The sequence below is a fragment of the Protobothrops mucrosquamatus genome, unplaced genomic scaffold (assembly GCF_001527695.2).
Source record: "Protobothrops mucrosquamatus isolate PMUCROS unplaced genomic scaffold, P.Mucros_1.0 scaffold1339, whole genome shotgun sequence".
Taxonomy (NCBI): Eukaryota; Metazoa; Chordata; class Lepidosauria; order Squamata; family Viperidae; genus Protobothrops; species Protobothrops mucrosquamatus.
The window spans coordinates 101,830-124,410 of record NW_015387536.1 but is presented as its reverse complement, the minus strand read 5'-3'; the positions used below and the strand labels follow the sequence as shown (position 1 = coordinate 124,410).

The 22,581-nt window shown below is 44.5% G+C and overlaps 2 protein-coding genes, 1 long non-coding RNA gene and 5 other non-coding genes across 10 annotated transcripts; all 8 read left to right on the top strand.

Annotated features, from left to right (window-relative positions):
- Nucleotides 1-763: 763 nt before the first annotated feature.
- LOC107292432 lies at nucleotides 764-7,255 on the top strand. Of its 3 annotated transcripts, none has more exons than XR_001548997.1 (9): nucleotides 764-891; nucleotides 1,514-1,549; nucleotides 2,035-2,066; nucleotides 2,631-2,688; nucleotides 2,891-2,915; nucleotides 4,018-4,081; nucleotides 4,708-4,755; nucleotides 5,508-5,539; nucleotides 6,783-7,255. It is a non-coding gene; the product is annotated as an uncharacterized LOC107292432 (long non-coding RNA). The 3 variants fall into 3 exon arrangements; XR_001548998.1 differs by having other exon boundaries at nucleotides 764-993; nucleotides 6,787-7,255; XR_001548996.1 differs by having other exon boundaries at nucleotides 764-993.
- Nucleotides 1,846-1,916, top strand: LOC114922935. Its single transcript, XR_003810535.1, has one exon. It is a non-coding gene; the product is annotated as a small nucleolar RNA SNORD26 (small nucleolar RNA).
- Nucleotides 3,806-3,932, top strand: LOC114922932. The gene has a single exon (XR_003810532.1). It is a non-coding gene; the product is annotated as a small nucleolar RNA SNORD22 (small nucleolar RNA).
- Nucleotides 4,138-4,208, top strand: LOC114922936. The gene has a single exon (XR_003810536.1). It is a non-coding gene; the product is annotated as a small nucleolar RNA SNORD30 (small nucleolar RNA).
- Nucleotides 5,332-5,396, top strand: LOC114922934. Its single transcript, XR_003810534.1, has one exon. It is a non-coding gene; the product is annotated as a small nucleolar RNA SNORD29 (small nucleolar RNA).
- On the top strand, nucleotides 5,967-6,031 carry LOC114922937. The gene has a single exon (XR_003810537.1). It is a non-coding gene; the product is annotated as a small nucleolar RNA SNORD31 (small nucleolar RNA).
- A 1,616-nt stretch (nucleotides 7,256-8,871) lies between the features above and the next one.
- LOC107292398 lies at nucleotides 8,872-10,345 on the top strand. Its single transcript, XM_015821484.1, has 2 exons — nucleotides 8,872-9,166; nucleotides 9,954-10,345. The coding sequence occupies exons 1-2, from the start codon at nucleotides 8,872-8,874 to the stop codon at nucleotides 10,343-10,345; spliced, it is 687 nt and encodes a 228-aa protein (XP_015676970.1).
- A 1,730-nt stretch (nucleotides 10,346-12,075) lies between these two features.
- WDR74 (WD repeat domain 74) lies at nucleotides 12,076-20,179 on the top strand. The gene is made up of 11 exons (XM_015821482.1): nucleotides 12,076-12,136; nucleotides 13,529-13,638; nucleotides 13,930-14,051; nucleotides 14,507-14,570; nucleotides 15,672-15,815; nucleotides 15,932-16,033; nucleotides 16,823-16,923; nucleotides 17,576-17,631; nucleotides 18,451-18,593; nucleotides 18,786-18,842; nucleotides 19,976-20,179. The coding sequence occupies exons 1-11, from the start codon at nucleotides 12,076-12,078 to the stop codon at nucleotides 20,177-20,179; spliced, it is 1,164 nt and encodes a 387-aa protein (XP_015676968.1).
- The last annotated feature ends 2,402 nt before the right edge of the window (nucleotides 20,180-22,581 follow it).

The window sequence follows — 22,581 nt, the reverse complement described above, 5'->3', positions numbered from 1 at the left end:
CATCTCAACTATGGCACTTCAGTTACGCGTTCCTTCCTTCTGCAGCTGAATGACCCTTGCAACAATTTATTAAGTTTTATTAAGCTTTATTAAATAGAGAATCAGTGCGATAAGACAAATATGGCAATAAGAATTGGTGGAATAGTGACCCTTTTAAAAACAAACATTGCAATCAGATAGATCCGTCAAATGGCCGAAAGCTTTTATGCATGTGCTTAGGAGCACTCTGTCCATGCTTAGGGATACTTGGACGCCTTCCCAGGTTCAGCTACCATCTTTACATTACGCATGCGCGCCCTTTCGGCCCTTTCCTCTTATTGCGCTTGCGCACTGCTCCTGCCTTTCGCGCTCATTTTACCTCCCCTCCATTTGTATCATAGAGAAACGAAATGATAGAAGAACTTTGTCTAGCAGTCCACCTTTTGGTCAAATGTAAGTTTATTATTTCATATTAAGAATGGCAGTTATTGCTAAAAAAAATTGTTCTAAGTCTGAACGTCGCCTTCTCCTTTACTACACTCAACAGCAGGGAGTTGTGAGAATGACGCGCCAACTCCTGGGCAAAATATCTCTTCGCACGGGTAGAACAAATGCTAAATTCATGTCTTCTCTTTTAGTATCTCTATGTTCACATCTACCCACAACCCTTCGCGAAGAATCAGGCCCTAGACTAGAGATTCTCTATTGGAGAGGGCGGAGCATTTCCCAGCGTGCCCCGCGGCTCCCGAGTATTTAACTCTTTTGCCGCCGTTTTCTATTTCTTTTTCGATGGATCTGCGGTCGACCCGGAGAAGGTCCGTTGCTCTTAATCCGTCGCCATCCTCGGCCTGCAGGAAGATCAGCTCCAGATCAACTCGCCCCAATTCTTTCAAACGATCCTCTCTTCCCAATGTAGGCACAATTGGGATCCACTAGATCGAAAAAGATCCCGGTCCGGGGGAAGGGAGGAATCGATGCATGCAGCAAATAGGATCTCTGCAAAAAAAAAAAAAAGTATGCATGGGGGGGGGAAGTTGAAATGCTGCGCGGGGTTGCATGCGAGCCCGGCTCTTTAAACAAGATATTATGCATAGATAAAATGTATATATTATGCATATCTTTATTTTAAGATTTTTTTTCCTGGAAAGTGGAAAATGCAATTTAAAACAGGCAAACTACCCAGAGTTTGGGATGGAGGGGACGCTTGATATATATTTGGTTTTTGCAAATACCTCTTAAGATGATGTGTGTTTGCCATTGCTTTAAAAAAGTGCTGGAGAGGCTAATGTTTCATTTAACATTAAAAATTTTAAATGACAAAAAAATTAAATAGTTTTTAAGCCTCTTCCGAGGGGCCTATTTTTGCAAAACGGAGTCTTTTGGTGATGAAATATAACACAGACCTGTTCTGAACTGTGCTGTGAGGATGTTTTTATTTTCTGAAAAGACCCCAGTCGCCATAACCGCTTCGTAAAAACTTTGACTTAACCAAGGTTAAACTGTATTTATAATTAGCTTCTGTTTTTCTCTACAGTTTGGGTCGATGGGATTCTGCAGCTCAGCATTCCAGGTAAGATGGGCTTATTTTTTTTTAATAGAACGCTGCTTGGTTTTTAAATTTCATTTAAAAAAAAAATGGACAAAGATTGTACAAAGCCAGCTGTTCTGCAGGCCGCCGTTTGCTGCAATAAAAGACATGAGATAGAATAGATTGAATTAAATTAGCAAATTGAAAAGTCAAAGGAAGAAGTAGCTTGGGGTGGAATATATTTAATTTGTATGTAGCCCATCTCCGTATTTAGCGTCAAACTTGGCCCTTTTATGACTTGTGGACTTCAACTCCCAGAATTCCTCAGCCAGGAAAAGCTACCATGATGAGATCCAGGACTCTCTCTTTCTGATCCGTCAGTGGAGAAAAAGGCACAAGTCTGAGTAGCCCTCAAAATAGAAAATTGACCAACTGTACTCCAGAACTTTGTCTAATAAAAATGGGCTTTGTGAGGTTCAGGTGGCAGAAAATATATATATTCATTTTCCCTGTGGCCTGTTTTGCAGATGCAAGCAGCACGGATGTCTCTGCGTCACAGGTAAGTGTACTAAAAAAGGGCACTCCGTTCAAAATCACTTTTAAAGCAGTTTTATTCTTTGTATGGAGAGGTTTTGCCCTGTTTTATAAATACGAGCTAGTTGCCAAAAATCTGAACTTCGATCTGCAGTGGTCATAAGTGTGAAAAATGGGTCATTTAAGTCCCTTTTTTCAGTGCCGTTGTACGGTCACTAAATGCACAATTAAGGCTACCTGTTATTTGTTTTCTAGTTGGCTGCTGGTTTACAGTCTTCAAAAGGCAGGGAAAAAAATCTGGATTATTAGTTACCAAAGACCCTTCGTCTCCTTCCTGTGTTCCATTTGTTTTCTAGTTGGCTGCTGTTTTATTTCAAAAGGCAGGGAAAAAAATCTGGATTATTAGTTACCAAAGACCCTTCGTCTCCTTCCTGTGTTCCGTGATGTGCCTAAAACAGACAAGCATATATCTGATGATGGGTGATGCTCAGTTAACTGTCTGAGAACACACAAGACCCTGTTTTTTAGGCATTAAGCGTGGAGATAAAACGTATAATCTCTAGAATTCTCTTGTTTCTTTTTTTTGCAGAGCGCGTGAACCTGCAAGGATCCGCCGATGGTTAAGATGCACCGTGGAGCTATTAGAGGTGAATTTTGAAGGCTGTGGGTCAATTGGGAGATGCGTTTGTGACTTTTTGGCGCTCGAAAGGATGACCTCTGTTGTTGGACGACTTTTTAGTCAAATGGCAATTGAGTTACCAAAGCCCTGATCGGGCACACACATCTTATCACACAAATGTTTTTCTGGCTTTTCCTTCTACTAATTTGGTTTTACTTTCTATCTTACAGACGATGGATCCACTTTAGAGAAAAGGTGAGTCCTTATTTGAGGATATTTTAGAGCAGACAGGTCAAACACAAGGCCCGATGCGGCCCGCGAAGCCATCCTGGAAACAATGAGGGAATGGCCCTCGCTCTGCCTTGGCCTGGCCCAGGCTGGCCGGGAGCCAATGTACAATTTTGTGGTGCATTCAGTCTTAGCGCCCTAAGCCCCCCCCCCTGCATGACCTAAGAGGAACAGTGAGGCTCCTCCAGTGAACCATGCCTTGGCACTTGCCCTGGTCCCACCCCCTTCTGCCAGAGACCTTCAGATCTGTCCCACTCCTGCCCAAGCCCCCACAGGCACCCTTGACAAGAATGATGTAGAGCTGGCCATGCCCACCCTGGCCACACCCACCTGGCCCCCTGAGGGCAACCGCAATGCTGATGCGGCCCTCAATGAAATTGAGCTTGACACCCCTGTTTTAGAGAGTTGATGAGTTTTGTCTGTTTGGGTCGTCCTTGATTTAACGACCAGTGAATCAAATGGTTAAGTTGAAGCCTGCTTCACTTTTTATCTTGTTTTTTATGATTGTAAGCCATTAGAGCCCCCTCTAGATAAGATGTGCCATATAATTTTTAGGAATAGAACAGAATAGAGAATAGAATAGAAGAATGAGTAGAGTAGAATAGAAGAAAGTAGAATAGAATAATATAGAATAGAAGAATGTAGAGTAGAATAGAATAATGAAGAATAGAATAGAATAATGAAAAGTAGAATAGAACAATAAAGTTGAATAGAATAGAAATTAGAATAAAAAAGAGAATAGAGTAGAATAACAGAGTTGGAGAGAATGTTAAAGGTCTTCTAGTCCAACCCCCTGCTCAGGCAGAAAAATAAAATATATGAAAGAGGGGTGGCTATTAAAAATCCACAGCTCATGGTCCCAGTGATGAAAGCTCTCACGTCTTACTGTCTGACTGGCACCAGAACCTGCAAAGGTTGAACCCACTGGTGCCAACAGACGGAAAAGAGGATGGTCTGCTTCAGAAGGAGCCGTCTGATGGGGACTGAGCATCTGAACCCTTGTCATCTCCAAGAATTGCTCTTGAGAACCCAGGTTCCTGCTTTTTGACCTGATTCTTTCTTTCAACAGTTTCTAAAGTGGAAATGAATCTTCTTGAAAGTCCCTGAAGATTGTCCCTCCTTGCGTCATCAAAGTAAGTTTCCTGGTGCTTAATTCAAAATTAATTTGGTCACCTGGCTTGGTTCCTTCTGACATGATGAAATTGTGTTGGAATCTCGTTCGGCTGAATTGTCGCTGTTGAGAATCGGAATCTGAGCATCAGCTGGAACTTGGCCAGTCTGGAGTGGGGGGGGGAGAGAGATATTTGCCCCTGCCCTGCTTTCTTGAGTCTTTTTAAAGCAGGGGTGTCCAATAAGGCTTGTGGATGTCAACTCCCAGAAATTCTGGGAGTTGAAGTCCACCAATCTTCAGGTTGTTAAGTTGGGAGTTGAAATCCACAGATCTTCTAGTTGTTAAGTTAGGAATTATAGTCCATAGATATTAAGGTTAAGTTGGGAATTGTAGTCCATAGATCTTAATTAAGGTTGTCAAAATTGGACACCCTGTTTTACAGCCTGTATATTTGGAGAGAAAACAGACAGCCTCGTTAAGCAGGATAACCGCAATTTAATAGCTAGGGGGGGTTTCCATACCTTGAGACTGGTGCTGAATTAAATTTGAAGGCTGTGCAACAGGCTTCTATTAGCTGATTAATAATGAGCTTGGTGTAATTTACCTGGCTGGTGTATTTACATGTTCATGATATATTATTTCCTACAGAATGGAAAAGCCGGTCACAGCGCTCTTGCATGATGGGAGAACGAACCGGTAAGAAATTCTTCAAGATAGCTTTAATCCATAGCTAAGGTCTGTGGGTCAAATCTGGCTCACTCAGTGACTATTTTTGTACAGGCCATGAATTAGGAATGGGTGGTAGGCATACTTGCCAGCCTTGATGAAGTTCCTAGGCAAGCAAGACATCCTGACATCCTGAGGCTTGGAACTTAAATAAAATTAAAAGTATTTGCTGCCGTTCTCGCTGTGGGGCTACTCCAGGCATTTTACAGCAAAACGGAGGAAAAATGGCATTTGGAAAAAAAACTCATGTGGTTTTTTTCCCCACCTTTAGAGGTGACACTTTTTGTTTCGCTCAAAATAACTTTGGATATTTATTTGATTCATCAAATATACACTGTCTTTCACTATGGTTTACAAATGATGTACGAACAGGATCCAACCCAGCTCAAACTAACATGTTACACCTCAATATATCAAGCTGGGGCCCTAAGCCTTCCTGCCAGGACAGATTAATTCTTGATAGTTAAATAAAAAAGAATCTACACACGTTTCTGTGTAGAATTTATTTTTTTACATATAAATGGGCATTCTCCTTCCCAGTTGCAGTTTTGATGATGAATACAACTAGCTCACTTTGAACAACATGAAACGTCAGGAACTGCCTGAAAAACTGCAGATGGCACGGGCGTTATACGTTGGATTCCTGACAAGTTTTTCTTGCAATTTTATGGATTTGTCGATGTTTGGGTAAACATGTTGCTTTTTTTTCTTTCTTTCTGCAGAAAATAACTTGCAAGGAACGGCCCAAACATAGGTGAGTGGATTTTCCTGCCTATGCAGGTAGCCCTCAACTTAGATCCACAACACGGTCCAAAATTTCTGTCGCTAAGCGAGGTGGTTGTTAAGCAGGGGTTTTTTTCCATTTCAGAAATTCCCTTAACTGCCTCACTTAGCAACAGAAATGTTGGGTTCAGTTTGTTGTAAGTGGAGGGCTACCTGTCATCATTTTACGACATTTTTTTAAAAATGTAAGCGTTTTACGACCTTTTTCACCTCAGTTGTAAGTGGAAGATTAGTCAAGAAGGCTGTAGTTGAAATAACATCAGCGAGGGATCTCAAATCCGTTGGGATTCATATCTGGCTAAACCACAGACTGGTTTGTTTTGGCTTGGGGCAATTGTGTGCAAGCCAGATTTTTGTGGGGTTTTTTTTTTCCCCCTGATGCCTACCTGGGTTGGCTCCCAAAATGATGAGATCTCTACCGCCCCAGTCTGATATACTGTGACTGAGTGGTCCCTCTGATTACCCAAAGCCAGCTCTCTTCTGCATCAGTCTGGGAGTTTATTGCTTGCCTTCCTTCTTTACATTTTGCCCTATTTTCTTAAGCTCCAATTTAATGCATTCCACTATTTTCTTAAGCTCCCAATTTAATGCCTACTGGCTCTTTCGCTGGATCGCTGCAGCATGAAATCTCCCATTAATTCCCATTTCAAGAGGTGAAAAAGTCCATTTATAACACGAAGCATGCTAATCAGTAATAATTGCTTTTGAGGCTGTGAAGAACACGTAGTGTAGCCTCAATTTCTCAGATGGACAGGAGTGCATCTAATGAAAAGAAGGACTAGGGGTGACAGGACAGTGTTCCAATATTTGAGGGGCTGCCACAAAGAAGAAAGGGGTCAACGTATTCTCCAAAGCCCCCTGAAGGGCAGAACAACAAGCAACTAACCAAAGAGAGAAACAATCTAGAACTAAGAAATGTCCTGTCAGTGAGAACAATCAGGGCAAGGACTTCAGAAATTGGAGAGGTTCTTAAGAAGAGATTGGACAGCCTTTGTCTGGAATTGTCTTAAGATCTGCCTGAGCCAGGAGGTTGAGCTAGAAGACCTCCAAGGTCCCTGTTCAGTTGTTATTGGCTTCTGGTGATATCCCTTCCCTAGTTCAAGTTCTTCGTACTCCAAAAAGCATATTTGTTTTCATTGAGGCTTGTCCCTTGAGGTTACAGGTTATTTCAGCAGCTCCTCAATTTTTGATCTATGTCTTCTGTTTCCACAAAGGCAGGATGGAATGGTAATCGTGAAGACGTTTGAAAAGAAGACACAAGCTTGTCCACATGTTTTCGAATCAAGAAGAATTTTTGTTTTGTTTTTTTGGTGGAATAATGAAAAGCTGAAATGGCTCCTGGCAGTATCCTTCTGCCTTCAAATGCCTGGAGCATCTGAAAATCAAGACCTGGTGGAGGGAAAAAAAAACAAAACTGCAGAGGTGTGCTTTGGGGTTCTCTTTTTTTAAAAAAAATAACAAAACCCAACCATGTATAACTAAAAAAAGTTTGCTGGTACTTAGAAACTGGAAGTTGGAAAAAAAAACCCTTATACCTACAAATCAAGAGGATGTTTTTCTATTTGTGGAAAGGTGGCAGCTTGGTACATGTCAGGAAAAATGTATCAGCAATCAGTTCTGTATATGGTAAATTTCTTTTACATGTGTACAAAATTGCTACTATTAATAAACGCACTGGTTTGAAAAAAAATGCTGGAGTTGGTTTATTTTCCTGAGTAACTTGGGGATGGATGGATGGATGGAAGGGGGAATTTGATCAGATGGTGCTTATCTAATTGGGTAATGCTTAGCTAATATTCCTTCCCCTTTTCCCCACAACAATCCTGTGAGGTAGGCTGTGCTTGAAAGAAAGACTGGCCCAAAGTCATCCAACTGGCTTGCGTGCCTAAGGTGGGACTAGAACTCGCCATCTATCTATCTTTTTCTTTCTTCCTTTACACAAACACAAAGTGCTTTGTTTTTAATTCCTTTCTAAGTTTACAACAGCCTGCAACTTTTTTTTTTTTTTTTACAGTTCCTAGCAACTTTATACTTGGGATATGCTGGCTGGGGATAAACCAGGAAGATAAAATGTTGCCTTATTTTATTTGGACTGAAGTACATTTTGTTCTTAATATCGCTCCAAAATGTTTGAGATAAGCAGACCATCCCAACCCTTTTCGACATGGCCTAGTTCAGGGTAGGCAACCTTGGCTCTTTTATGACTCATGGACTTCAACTCCCAGAATTCCTGAGCCAGCTACTGGCTCAGAAATTCTGGGAGTTGAAGTCCATGAGTCATAAAAAGAGCCAAGGTTGCCTGCCCCTGGCCTAGTTCAAGGGGTCCAAAGACCCTGTCTCACGAAACAAGGACTAAGGTTGGTTTTGGGAATTGGCCCTTTTATGACTTGTGGACTTCAACTCCCAGCATTCCTCTTGAAGTCCACAAGTCATAAAAGGGCCAAGTTTGAAGACCCCTGGCCTAATGATAAGCTGCAGTGCTCTGAGAAGGTCATTTGGTGGAGGAGAGAGGTCAAGCAGGCCCTCATTAATTCAATTTCTACACTGCCCATCTTGCAGCCAAGCAATGCTTAAGCTGAATTTTGCCCCATTTTGCAAACCTCTCAACTGCGGTTGTTAAAGTGAATTGTTGCATTTGCTAAGTTAGTGACAAATGAATCTGGCTTGTCTTTGGAAGATCGCAAGAGGGATCACATGACCACCCAAGACACTGCAACTGTCCTAAGTACATGCCAGTTCCCAAGCCATCTTTTGATCACGTGACCGTAGGGATGTTGCAAAGGTTGTAAGTGTGAAAAACGATCGTACGTCACTCTTCCAGTGTTGTAACTTTGAGCGATCACTAAACAAATATTTGTAAGTCCGCTACCTGCAGCATGTTTTCACCTCTGGGACAGGTGAAGAAAACTCCCCAGAGGGCAGGTGAGGGAACAAAACCGCCACTGCCATCTCTGTTGGCTGCAGCTGCATCCTGTCCCAACTTGCACAAAATGGTGGGACGAAGCTGGTGGGGTTTTTTTTTCTTCCGCCGGACTTGATAATGTCCATCGCAAACTACTACTACTACTTATATAACTTGGCCATGCCCCCAGCGGTCTTTTCTCCCTCCCCCTCTGGCGCCTGGCATTCCAAAGCTGTTGGCAGCTGCCGCTCTGGGCACCCGCCCAGCAGCTGGCGGGGGCCAAGGAATCCAGGCAGGCTGCGACAACAGGTTCAGGCCTGTTGTGGCGCTGAGATCCAGCCCCCTCAGCCTGCCCGCAGCTCTCTCCCTCGCCATGCTTGTTTCTGTCCCGAAAGTCTGCAATGGGTCATTCTGGGCTGATCGTCGTCTTGATCCTGGGCACGGCTGTTCTGGGCTACGTCGGAGGTCAGGAGCTGGCGACGGAGGCTCCAGCCGGCGGGCAGACGTGGGCGCTTTGCCCTCCCGATGACAGCCCGGCGTCTTCTTTGCAGGAAGGAGAGCCCCCGGTGCAGCCCAGATTTAGCAGCTGCATGGTGCGCTGCACTTCCCACGCCTACGAAGCCTTCATGGCAATGCTGGCGACTGGCGACTTCAAGAGCATGACGACGTCGCTGAAACTAAACGAAGGCAGGCAAGGTGAGCGGGAGGGCCATGGAATGGGTGCCAGGCTCCTACTGGATGCCAGCTGTGCAGCCAATCAGACCGAAGCAGGGGATGGGCTTGGAGACTCCGCCCTGGAGCACAGACAGCTGTGCAACAGCTGTCGGGCAGTTCCCAAGGCCTTGAGTTCCTGGGGATGTGTGTGTGTGTCTTGAAATTGGAGGGGGGTTACGTTCCTTCTATCCCTTCTGCTTAAAACCGATGGCCGTTTTAGTCCAACTGTCTCTGCGGTTACAGCTTCTAGGTTACGAGGCAGGTTGTAAAGATTGTGAAGTAAATCGAAGCATGTTTATCCTTTTGGCCACTCTGTTCAATCCAGTGTTGTAATTTGGTGGGGTGGTGGTGGTGGGGATCTGCAATTTTTAAAAGGGGTATGATAAACGGTTGCTTCTAAATGTCAGCCAGATTTTGAAGTTAAAGAGTTAGAACAGCTGGGAAAGGAAGGCTGAGTGTTTTAATTGTTTTTTAATTTATATTTTATAGTCTATAATTTACACTTTATGCTATTTCTTTTCCTTCTTGTTATCTTTTCCTTTCCTTTTCCCTTTCCTTCCCTTCCCTTCCCTCTTAGTCCTCCCTCCCTCCCTTTCTTCCTTCCCTTCCCTTCTCTTCCTTTTCCCCTTCCCTTCCCTTCTATCTTTTCCTGTTTCCCTTTGCTTTCTTATCCTCCTCTTCTCTTCTCCCCTACCCTCCACCCATCTCCCCTGCCCTCCACCCATCTCCCCTGTGTGGTTTACAACATACTACCTTCTTCTCCCCACAGGGCCAGATCATGAATTCTGCTGGATGCTTCATCTCCGTTGCCAGAGAGGCCTCCGTCTCACCAAAGCTTTCGTCCTGCTGAACCTCGAGCAGTCTCTGGACCAGAGCCAGCCGTTCCCTCTCCGCCTCCTCCTCACTGCTCCACCTTGGCCCGACCCTCTCTTGCAACCTCGGTCCAAGAGACGAGACACCCGGCTGCTGAACGGGGAAGCCTGCGGCATCCGCTTCGATGTGACGCAGCCCTTCCGGGACGCCGAAGGCGGACGAGAGGCCGAGATGTGCGTGAAAGTTGTGTGTCCAGAGGGGGACGCCTGCGAGGCCCTGCAGCTGAGTCTGCGCTGCCCGCTTTTCCTGGCCACTCTGTGGCGTAGTTTGCCCCGCCCTGATGGCTAAACGGGTGGGGGGTTTCTTCTGCAAGGTTACCAGGGGAAAGAGTAGGGCTCCCCAGTTCCCCTTGTGCACACACACACTCCAGTTCAGCTGCTGAGGCAATCTTCGGACCGGTTTCCATGCAGGATTCATTTTTAGCTGGCGATGTTTACATTGCTTCAAGCGGGACACATGATACGTCGCAGGTGTGCGCAGGGGCCCCAGCTGCACACATTCGGTCATGCATCAATGCAACTGCAGATAGCAATGATGGGAAGCTAGTTTTCACTCTTGGGAACGAACCACAGCAAAACTCAGTGCGTAACACACCTCCTTCCCTTTTCACATTACAACTACAGTCACATTTACTGCAAATGTCAAATTGATCTGGAGTATTCTGTTACAAAGACGCCAGATTTTGCAAATGTCAAGAGCTTACATTGACTGCTAAAAGAAGGGATTTCAACTAGCAAAAACAATACAGTGCTGACTTTGAAGACTTTTTCTCTTTTACCTGAGGTTTTTTTTTTATCCTGCTCCTCTTCTGCATGACAGGATGTTCCTAATTTCTGCAGAATGGTTCACTCACTATCTTATTACAGGCTGGAAGTTTGGCTCTCCATTGTGCTGTTATTTTTATCCTGGCTGTTGGGATTAAGCATAAGAAAAATATATTGGACAGCGCATCCCCGTTACAGGACAGATTTTGCTAGACTTTAAAATTTCCTTGAAAGGAATTACAATCCTCTGAAAAAGTTTGCAAAAACGCTGAAATCAGATCTCTCCGTTTCCTTAGCAAATATAATCTTAAAAGTTGCGGGATGGTGGCGGTATCATATAATATTTATCTGGGCTGTGTGGCCTTTTACTCACTGTTACTCCTTGTCTCTATCCATTCCTTTGTTTTATAAGGTTTTCCTTGTTCTGGAAGTCTTATGTTTTTAGGCAAGGACATCAATTGTAGATTCACTCAAGCTATCTAAAACGTTGGGAGGTAAGGGAATCAAATAGAGTCTGTCATGTTGCCATATTGTTGGAGGCTTGTGAAATAAAGTAAGCCTCTGTTGAAATCTTCTCTGCTATGCTTATTTCTGATCAGTGGAATTAAAAAAAACCCACCAAGATTATCTTCGCTGCTTACTTTAGTTTAAATCCTTTTTTGGCATTAAGGAACAGACAAAAGAGGGAGGAAGAAAAGTAGAAGACTAGATGAAAAAGCAAGGAAGGGACTTTATGCTCCAGTTCTAAACACTCCTAAGCATGATTCTAAGCAGTTTGGTCTAGTAGTTAAGGCACTAACCTAGCAAAAAGGAGATAGTGATAGGCATGAAAGCTGGCTGGGGAACTTTGGGTCAGTCCCTCACTCAGCCCAACCTACCTTACAGGGTTGTTAGGAGGAAAATACCAAGAAGAGGAAGTGTTGGGTACGTTCTCCACCTTGAGTTATTTATAAAAATAAAGGCGGGATAAACAAAATACATAGCTAAATTAATAAGCTATCTCCTCAAAAACAAAACAAACCCAAGAATTCAACCGACCCGCTTCTAATCCTTGCAAAAGTTTTATATCTCCCTGTACCAAAAGTGGCGGGGCCGCCTGAAGATGGGAAAGGAATGCGAGGGGGACGATCATGATTGGCGCACCAAAGTGCCGCCTCAGCCAATCAAAGCCACGGACGCGCGCTGCGGTCCGTCACTTTAATCGCTCCGGCTCAGAAACAATCCAGAAAACTCCGAAGCGGAGCTGAGGCGGACATGGCGTCTCCCGCGCGGGACAGCCACGTGTGGGTGGGCTCCGAGACGGGCATTTTGAAAGGTAATGAGGACTAGCCGCGTGTTGGGGTGAATCTGGAATGGAGGGTTTAGGGATGGAAGAGATAAGGGACGGGCGGGGAGGCCGGCGAGGGGGGCGGGCAGCAGCTTCTAAGTGTGCATGGTGCCTCTGGGCGTATGTAGAGTGCGAGGGAAAAGAGGCGAGCGGAGAATGGCGAGGGGCAAGTGGAGGGAAGGAAATCCCGGCTGCCTCCAGCTTCACTTGCTCAACCCATATTGACTGACTGGGAAGCTAAAAGGGGCTTTCTAAACCTCTAGGCGAGATGGGGGCAGATAAATGTAATCATAATATAAATTATATAGTATTATTATATATCTCTCACACACACACATCATTGTTATTATATAAATAATAAATAAAGCTGGCGCCAAAGAGGCCACTTGATCCATCATCCAGCAATATTGTCTCTTGATGGGTCCTTGTTGCTCTCTGAGCTGGGTGGTTTTGTTGCAGACGTTTTGTGACCCAACTAGGTAACATCATCAGTGCTAGAAGAGAGAGGAATTTGCTCTCTTTTTATATACTTAGTGGCTTGTCCTATTAGGGTTGATGGAGGTGTTCCTGGTAGTTTCTTGATTGGGCGGTTGTTTACTTATTTATTTACAGTAGTGTATGACATATCATACATGGACTTGCAATATATATTAACATTTCACCTAGATTAGTAAAACACAATAAAATATAAATGTTAAAAAGATTTTTGTTCAGATACCATTGACTAGGCCATCTAATCACTGAAGCGCAGCATCCTTTATATAAGATAGATAGATAGATGATGAGATTAGATAGATGAGATTAGATAGATAGATAGATAGATAGATAGATAGATAGATAGATGAGATATAGATATATAGATATAGATATATAGAAATAAGATACTGGGCCACTATATACTTTCAGGTCCAGTGTCTGATTTTTTTTCCATATAAACAATGCTGAGTTTAAGCAGCAAAGCTGTTTACTGTTTGATTGATTGGCTGAGTTGGTAGTTCCTTGACTGGGTTGTTGTTTTACTGTTTGTCAATCAAGCACTGATACTTAGTTTGGGTCATGAAACATCTGCAAGAACACCACCAAGCTCAGAGAGCACCAAGGATCTCCTCCTCCTCCTCCTCCTCCTCCTCCCAAACCCCACCTCCCTCTTGCACTGATGATGTTACCTAGTTGGAACGCTGAAATGTCTGCAAGAAAACAACCAAACTCAGAGAGCACCAAAGATCCCTCATTTCAACCCTGAACCTACCAATGTTCTCCTTTATTGACAAGATCGTCTCTTGCTGGAAGGTTAAGGGGAGGGGTGGGGGATAGGCTGTTATAATGATTCTTTTCCTTACTCTTTTTCCTGTCGAGTGATATATCTTTCCTCACTTTTAGGGGTCAACCTGCAGAAGAAACAGGCCACAAACTATAGGATGGGGGAAGCAACGCTCAGTCGACAAGAAGCCGTCACTGCCATGTGTTGGGGAGATCCGTACGAATCAGAGGTGACATGGTCTTCCTTTTCTGCTTGTGCTTGACTGGCTTGGCTGTGAAAAATGGTCATAAGTCACTTTGCTTAAGTACTGTTGTGATTTTGAACGGTCCCTAAATGAACTGTTTGTAAATCGAGGTGTACCTGTACACCACCTCCCTCTTATAGACTATTGGGTTCATTTTAATTCAAAATGTCAGGGATAGGGTTGAACCTGTGACCGTACCTGAGCCATCTAAGAAATGTTAACCCTGAAGATCCGTAAGTGACCTCACGAATCCCGTTGCCTTCTTTTTCCACACAGATCTTTGTGGGAAGCCTCGACGGGTCCGTTCGGTTATTCAGTACCGAGAAGGGCAAGTTTATTGAATCCCGAGACTGCCAGGGAGGTGAGGGACCTTTTTGTGGCTTAGCTATCCTGGAGGGGTAAGTAGTGAATCCCTTTTGATTTTTCCCTTGTCTTGGCAAAAATGGCAGAGTTTTTCCTATTCCTACTTGAGCTAGGAAAGAAAAAATGGAAACAAACCTTCAATAAGCATCGCACAATTACAACTTGAAGACTTTGACGCACTCGTCCTCCGAGCCCACACAGTTAATGTGGCACCACTGTTTTTGTCAGCTCTGTCCCCAATTTTAAATACAGCCCTGGGATACCCCCCCCCAAAAAAAAGATTTCCCAGCTCTGATTTAAGAGTTCTAAAATAATGAAACTGACTGCAAAATATAACTCTTGTCAATAGAGGCAACCTTCCATTTGGATGGCTACTGAATTGTCATGGTTCCAAACCATATCAGATCTTTCTGTATTTGTATATCTTGCCCTGAAAAAATATTTCACTGCCTTTGTTTTTGTTTTTTGTTTTTTTTCTTCCTCCTTGCAGTTCCCTTATCACCTGTGTGGAGTCGGGGTTGATGAAAATCTGGCGGGATTCCTCCTCAGAAAATGTAAGCGTTGCCTTGTGTTCATCGTGAGGCCTGTGCTGTTAAAGATGGAAATTTAAGATTGCTTTTCTCTAAGGTTTTTTTCCTCCATGGATGACATCTGTATTGGGATGGTTATAGAGGCGATATATATTTGTAGTTTTGTGTTGGCCAAGAAATTGACTCTGCATAAACTTAACTGTTTACCTCAATCTTTCCCGATCATGGTTAGGAAATCAGAAAGCGTGTGTGAGCACCCTTCCAAACTTCATTTATATCCCGCCTTTGTTATTTTTATAAATAACTCAAGGTGGTGAACATACCTAACACTCCTCCTTCCTCTTCCTATTTCCCCAAAACAACCCTGTGAGGTGGGTTGGGCTGAGAGAGAGGAACTGGCCGAAAGTCATCCAGCCGCCTTTCATGGCTCAGGTAGGATTTGAACTCGCCGTTTCCTGGTTTCTAGCCTGGTGCCTTAACCAAGAGACCAAACTGGCTGTCTATTAAAAAGCATAACGTATAAATATTGACTTGCTAGTCAGAAAAAGAACTATCAAGCTCCTTGTGTTTTTAATTCCTTAAAGTATAGACCAATACTTTTAATTCCTTAAAATATACACCAATACTTCCCAAACTTGAGTAAACTGTTTCAGATTTGAGTAAAAAAAAAAATTTTTTTTTTTAGTAACAATATACAAATCCATTCATGGTGTCCTTTTTCCTTTTTCTACTGTTTTTTTCTTTCTTTCATTCCTTTGTATTAGTGCAAATCAAATCATTTTATTACATCCATATGGCCAGAAACAGTAAAATGGTAGGCTAGTTACATACATACATATTTCAAAACGCGCTAAGCGTCATCTAACGATGAATGCGAGCACATATAGTAAAATTACTTTTAAAAAGTAGTATTAAAAAAAAAAGATGAATGTATCCAAACAAATAATGGTCCAAGGGCCTTGAGTTATAGCTGTTTGTTCAGCAACCACTTCATCTTTATTTCAGCCAAAAGGACACGTCTTTTGATTTTTTAACTACTGCCAGTAGAATGTTTAATAAAATCATATATTTTTTCCTCAAAAAAGAAGGGAAACTCATCACTCACCAAGTTCTCCTTTCTGGCAGGTGGAGGTTCAGGTGGGGCCCGGCGTCTGCCGCATGAGGCAAAGCTCCGAACAGCCCCACCGTATCGCCACGGGGGGGAAAGAGAATTGCCTGAAAATATGGGACCTGCACCAGCCTCAGGAACCGGTTTTCCGAGCCAAAAACGTGAGTAGTTTTATTGGCGTGCCTGGATTTGTGTTTGTAAGCCGGTTCATTGCCTTGGCTTTGCAATTTCGGACCCAAGGTCTCTTCTTTGCATGATTTCTTTGTTCCTGTCACAGGTGCACCATGATTGGCTTGACCTGAGGGTACCTATCTGGGACCAGGACATGGAATTCTTGCCTGGATCTGAGAAGATTGTGACCTGCACCGGACATCACCAGGTACTGTAGTAGCCGGTTAAGATACATGAGCTCTTCAGCTACTCAAAGCAGTTTATGGCTGGTCAGTTGGATTTGGCCTAGCAGTAACTACACTAGATAAGTCCCAACTAGCATTGCTCTTGAAATAGATTTAGGAACTGTGTCTCCTCCAGAATATGGGAATGAGAGGCTAGTAGTCCAAAGGAAAAGAAGAGAGGAAGGAATGGATGAGAAGGAAGGAAGGGATGAGAAGAGGAAGGAAGGAAGGGAAAAGGAGGAAAGAATGGATGGAAAGAAAGGAATGAAGGAAGGAAAGGAGCGAGGAAGGAATAGGGAAAGAAGACAGAAGGGATGGATGAGAAGAGAAGGAAGGAATGGATGAGAAGGAAGGAAGGAATGGATGAGAAGGAAGGAATGGATAAGAGGAAGGAAGGGAAAGGAAGGAATGGATGGATGGATGGAAAGGAATGAAAGGAAAAAGGAGGGAGGAAGGAAGGGATGGATGGGAAGAGGATGGAAGATAGGAAAAGGGGAGGAGAAAGGAAGGAATGGATAGGAAGGAAGGAGAAAGAAAGGAATGGATGGGAAGAAGAAGGGAAGGAATGGATAGGAAGGAAGGAGAAAGAAAAGGAAGGAAACAGATGGGAGGAAGGAAGGAAAAAGATGGAAGGAAGAAATTGAGAAAATAGAGGAACGCCCCCCATCTCTAGCTATTGTGCCTCAAAGGTATTTCATTTATTTTAATTATTGCATCCTGTCCTGCTTTTTCTGCAAGAACTCGGCCTGATTCTCTTGATCTTCTGCCTCCAGGTCCGGCTTTACGATCCCAGCTGCCCCCAGCGCCGTCCCGTTTTGGAGGTGACCTTTGGCGAATACCCACTTACGTCCCTCTCGCTCACCTCCGATGCAAAGTGAGTCTCTCTTCTCTGCCCCAAATGGGGCTTTTGGAGAAGGCAGCGCTACGAGCAGGGGCGGCTGTTTCTTGTGGAATAGGACTCTGCTTTATAAAAAAAATAATAATAAGGCAATACGAATGAAAAATGTGCCAGTAAAAGAGAAAAAAAAGATTTTTCTAAAAACAAAACAAAAACCAAACCAGAATGCAAAAGATAAGATGCAGAGAGTTATCCCTGTGGAATTTCAAACCGAACATATTTGAGGAACACAATATAAATCGTTAACAGAACGATAAACAGTAAATAGTTAAAATATTTAAATCGAGAATAGAAATTATTGCTCAAGCAGCAATAGGATTCTAGGGTGGGAAAAAGACACTCAAGTCACAGATGAGGCACGAGAGCTTTTATTATTACAATCCAAGCATGGTTTCCCGTTAGAATTAAATTCTGCATCCAATGTTGAAGGATATCTCCACAATTTAATTAGCTTTTCTTCCAAAGAAGGAATCAAATACTGTATTTTTTTTTTAAATAAAAAACATACGGTATACAAGATCTAACCGCTGATTCTTGTGTGGAGGGAACCATTCGCCTCCTTGGTGATGTTCTATTGCAAAACAAGATTTTAAAAAGACAAAACATATAAACTCTATTTTTTTTCCAGCGCTGTTGTCGTTGGCAGTTCCCACGGAGACGTTGCGGTTATAGATCTACGGCAAGGTATAACTGGTGAAGAAAGAAAAGGGTTTACTTCAAAAGAGAATTTGGAATGCATACTAGGCCTCACTTTCAGGGTCAAAGCAGACTGTGTTTTTCTATGCCCGATTCCCACGGAGTTTTCTTTAACAAGATTGATTAAGAACAAATGGATGATGTGACAACTATTCTGTTTCAGATTGAGAATAGAACGGATATAGGTCCGGATGTGGGTTGTACTATTCTTATTTTGGTGTAGTGCCTGGGTTGTTTATTTTGTATATATTTTCGATTCTAATCCTTTGTGTGTTGCTCAGAGTCCCTGCTGTGAGGTAGGCACCACCACAATCAGGGGACTGGAGGCTAAAACATATAAGGAACGGTTGCTGGAATTGGGAATGTCTAGTTTAATGAAGAGAAGGAGGAGGGGGGACATGATAGCAGTCTTCCAGTATTTCAGGGGCTGCCCCAAAGAAGAGGGAGTCAAGCTATTCTCCAAGGCGCCTGAAGGCAGGACAAGAAGCAACGGATGGAAACTAATCAAGGAGAGAAGCAACCTAGAACCAAGGAGAAACTTCCTGACAGTTAGAACAATTAACCAGTGGAACAACCTGCCTCCAGAAGCGGTGAATGTGCCAACACTGGAAGTTTTAAAGAAGAGACTGGACAGCCATTTGTCCGAAATGGTATAGGGTTTCCTGCCTGGGCAGGGGGTTGGACTAGATGACCTCCAAGGTCCCTTACAACTTTATTATTATTATCGTTGTTATTATTGTTGTTATTATTATTTTGGTGGAAGAGGTCCTTCTTGCAACTTAACCCCCGGGGAACTCTCTGCCACAGGGCGTTTGGTGAAGTGCCTCAAGGGTTTCGCTGGGAGCGTCCGCGCCATCCGGTGTCACCCTACGCTGCCGGTGGTCGCCTCGTGTGGATTGGACCGTTTCCTTCGGCTGCACAACCTCCACAGCCAGCGTTTAGAACATAAGGTAGAGGGCCGTCCTGAGAATTGGGGTACAGAATCTGGAGCTTTGGGAAACACTCTGAATGAAGGGGGGGGGTTTTCTCTTTGAACAAGAGAGGGGCAGGCTTCCCAAAGTTTTTTGTTAAAAATAAATAAATGAGCAAATCTGTTCTTTTCTTTTTTAAAAAACTTCTTACTGAGTCTGTATCGATTGCAGGTTTATCTCAAATCCCGATTGAACTGCCTCTTGCTGACCACTCGGGAAAAATGGGAGGTAAGTTATCATAACCACGCGGTGTGTTTTCTGTGGGTGGGTGTGCGGCTGTCGTAACTTTGAAAATGGTCTGTCAGTAGCTTTTGAGGAGTCCATTGTAACTTTGAGCAAGTGTTAAAACGGCCCGGGAAAAAAGTTGCCACTTTAATACTTCAAATTAATTGGCAATCCAAAGGTCAGGAAGTTGAAAAGTCTTAGCAAATCACACACTCAGAAACTGAAGTGGAATTCAGATTTGATTTAGTAAGCTGACATCTCTGCTTAGACAGAGCCATGCAGAAGAGGGATATATTGGAAATTTAAAATGTTTTTTTCTGAGCTAAACAGTCGGTTGCAACAGCCGGTTGTTTAGCTGTCCCATATTGAGCAAAGCCAGTTTAATACATATATTAAATAANAGATAGATAGATAGATAGATAGATAGATAGATAGATAGATAGATAGATAGATAGATAGATAGATAGATAGATATAGACCAGTGGTGGCGAACCTATGGCACGGGTGCCAGAGGCGGCACTCAGAGCCCTCTCTGTGGGCACGCGTGCCGTCGCCCCAGTCCTAGACCTTCAGCTGGGTTTTATAAAACCTTTTCGCTTTAGGCCTCCGCCATCGTGTGCAAAAAAAAAAAAAAAGGTTCAGTCAGTCAATTTCAACTTCTCACGGAAAAAAAATCTTGCAAAGTTGGAATTGATTGATTGAACTTTGTACTCCCACCCAGTCTGCCGTTACCACTGCAGCCACGCCCACTCAATGGGCCACACCCACCCCTCACCCGACGATGCATAAGTGGGTTTTGGGTTGCAGTTTGGGCACTCGGTCTCTAAAAGGTTCGCCATCACTGATATAGATGATAGATAGATAGACAGGCATACAGAACCACAATTGCAACCCGTCATAAACACGAACAAGTTGCCAAGCATCTGAATTTTGATCCCATGACGTGGGGCGGCTGCAATGGTCGTAAGTGTGAGGAACGGTCCTAAGTCCCTGTTTTTTCAGAGCTGTTCTAACTTCAGTCACTACTGCGAGGCCTGTCTCCAGTCCTGAGCTGCATTATCCTCCCACAATCAACCAGTGAGGTTTACGGGAGATTGACAGCTCAGTTCCCCTCTGTTTTTTTCTCTGTCTTGCAGAGCGAGGACCTTGAGCCGTCCATGAACCTCCCGGACGAGGTGAAAGAGGAAGAGGACGAATTATGGAACTCCCTGGAAGTGGTGGCTTCCAAGCGGAAAGCCGATGAAGGTCTTGGCGCCAGGACGGAAAGTCCCAAACCCTCCAAGGACACGGCCGCGAAAAAGCAGAAGAAAATGAAAAAGGCCAAATTATGTTCGCGGTGAGAGGTACAAGCTCTACCTCTTTAACACAGAGCTGGCAAACGCTCAACTTGCGGGTTCCTTAGGCAGGGGTCCCCAGCCCCTGGGGCCATGGACCGGCCCTGTTCCCCGGCATGCCAGCAACCGGTTCACACAAACAAGCGAAGCCCCATCTGTGAGATGCAGGCAGCATGCAAAACCACACCCCCTCCATCCACGGGGGAAAAAACCTCTCTCCACGGAACCGGTCCCTAATGCCCCAAAGGTTGGGGGCCGCTGCCTTAAGGGACTGCCAGGCCTGGCTGAAATGTGGTCCCTTAGTCAAGAAAAACATCCTCTACTCCATGTGTATTGGGAAAAGGTTACTATTACTAAAGCCAAGTGGTTTTACAGTAAGCAAAGCCAGAGCTATGAGTTTGAGCACAAAAGTCCTCTAGTTAGCGTTCTCTTCCCTGGTCCACCCCTCCACCCCACTGTCCAGTCACATTCAGAGAGGATGTTTGGAATAGAATAGAATAGAATAGAATAGAATAGAATAGAATAGAATAGAATAGAATAGGAAAAGGAATGCAATGGAATAGGAATAGGAAAATGAATAGAATAGAATAGGAATAGAATAGAGAAACGAATGGAATAGAATAGAATAGAAATAGGAAAAATAGAATACAACAGAATAGAATAGAATAGACAAAGATGGATGGGACCTTGTAGGTCATCCAGTCCAACCCCCACCTCTCCCAAGCAGCAGACCCTACACCATTTCTGACAGATGGGAACAGTCCCTATCATGGTTGGTAGATGGTTAAGCTGCTGCACTCCATTCCCAGAGATGTCTCTGGACAGGAAATTGCTGGCTGAGGAATTCTGGGAGTTGAAGTCCACAAGTCATAAAAGCGCCGAGTTTGAAGACCCCTCCCCCCCTGCTATAAAACCTCGAATAGGATAAAACATTAACATTAAAATCACCCCATACTTTCCAAGCTCGCTTGCCACTTGATCCTTTCACACGACCTTCTGCTCACACACCCCCCTCCAAGGAAATGGGAGGGGTGGGTTTTTTTTCAGAATTAACCATGGTTTTTAGTTCTCCCCCCCCTTGTTGCAAATTAAAGTTGGTTTAATTAGGGCGGGGGCGGGGCGGGGAGCCGGGAAAGACGGGGGTCTGCCGGGCGTCGCGTTTGGAGGGGGCGATCCCCGCGATCTAGTTGTGCACGGGTGGGTCAAGGGGCGGTGGGGGGGGCGGCCCTGTGACCTCACAAAGCCCCCAGGGCGTTGGAGGCGGCGGCGGCGCCGAGTCCGTTACTGGGGGGGGCGCGGCCCCCCGTCCAGGCGCCGCGGCGGGCGATGGGCTGCGTGGAATCCAAGGAACGGCATTCCGACGTGCACGAAGACACGGGTCAGAGCCCCAGAGCAGCGACTCCGCCGCCGGTGGAGGAAAAAAGTGAGCGGCCGTCCGCGCGGCGGAGGGCTTCCCCCGCCAGCCGAAGGGAATCCCCGCGGGGGATTCCGCTCCACGTGGGTGGGCGGGGCTTCCCGAAGGAACGTTCGCGGAGCCGCGGGGCGGGGCTCTCGGCGAGAGGGCGGGGCTTATGCACATGGATGGGAGTTCTCTCTTTCCCCCCCCCTCCCCAGATCGTCACTATTAGGGATGGGAAGGTATTTCTGTGCCTGCCTTTCTTCAAACGGGTCGTGGGAATGTGTTTTCCCAACCTGGGTCTCTAGCACATCTGTAAGGGGTGTCCCAAAGGGGAAGATTGAGCTGGGAAGTATTCCTCTTTAAACTTGATGAAGCTTGGGCGTTTCAGTCAGAATACAGCTGGAAGGGACCTTGGAGGTCTTCTAGTCCAACCCCCTGCCCAAGCAGAATAATAACAGAGATGGAAGGGACCTTGGAGGTCTTCTAGTCCAACCCCCTGCTCAAGCAGGAGACCCTGTACCATTCCAGCTAGGTGGCTGCCCAGTCTCTTCTTTTAAAAAACCCCATTGTTGTCGCACCCATAACCTCTGGTGGCAAGCGGTTCCACTGGTTAATTGTCCTTCCTGTTAGGAAGTTTCCCCTCAATTCCAGGTTGCTACTCTCCTTGATTGGCTTCCATTCATTGTTTCCTGTTCTTGTCTTTGACAAGAGCACCAGAGATTAAAGAATGTATTAAAATGTTATTAAACATTAAAATAGTAGGATTCATAAAATTAAAGAATTAATTCAAAGGAGGTTAAGAAGGCACCTTTTCCCCTTCACCTTCATCCCACTTGGACTGAGGGCAGTCCGAGGAGAAATGATTAATTATTATTATTATTATGGTTGGAGCTACAGTCAGCCTAGATGCTAATGCTGGATTTGACATTTTTTTGTCCTGCGATTGAGACCTTCCCAAGGATCTGGGGATAGGCAGACGTTGTCTTGAGGATTATTATTATTATTATTA

What these genes read in the sequence shown, in the direction of transcription:
- LOC107292398 (XM_015821484.1), top strand. Translation starts at nt 8,872, where the DNA reads ATGGGTCATTCTGGGCTGATCGTCGTCTTGATCCTGGGCACGGCTGTT. An exon ending in ACTAAACGAAGGCAGGCAAG is followed by an intron (nt 9,167 to 9,953) that starts GTGAGCGGGAGG and finishes TTCTCCCCACAG; the next exon opens with GGCCAGATCATGAATTCTGC.
- WDR74 (XM_015821482.1), top strand. Translation starts at nt 12,076, where the DNA reads ATGGCGTCTCCCGCGCGGGACAGCCACGTGTGGGTGGGCTCCGAGACG. An exon ending in GGGATTCCTCCTCAGAAAAT is followed by an intron (nt 14,571 to 15,671) that starts GTAAGCGTTGCC and finishes CCTTTCTGGCAG; the next exon opens with GTGGAGGTTCAGGTGGGGCC. An exon ending in CCACTCGGGAAAAATGGGAG is followed by an intron (nt 18,843 to 19,975) that starts GTAAGTTATCAT and finishes TCTGTCTTGCAG; the next exon opens with AGCGAGGACCTTGAGCCGTC.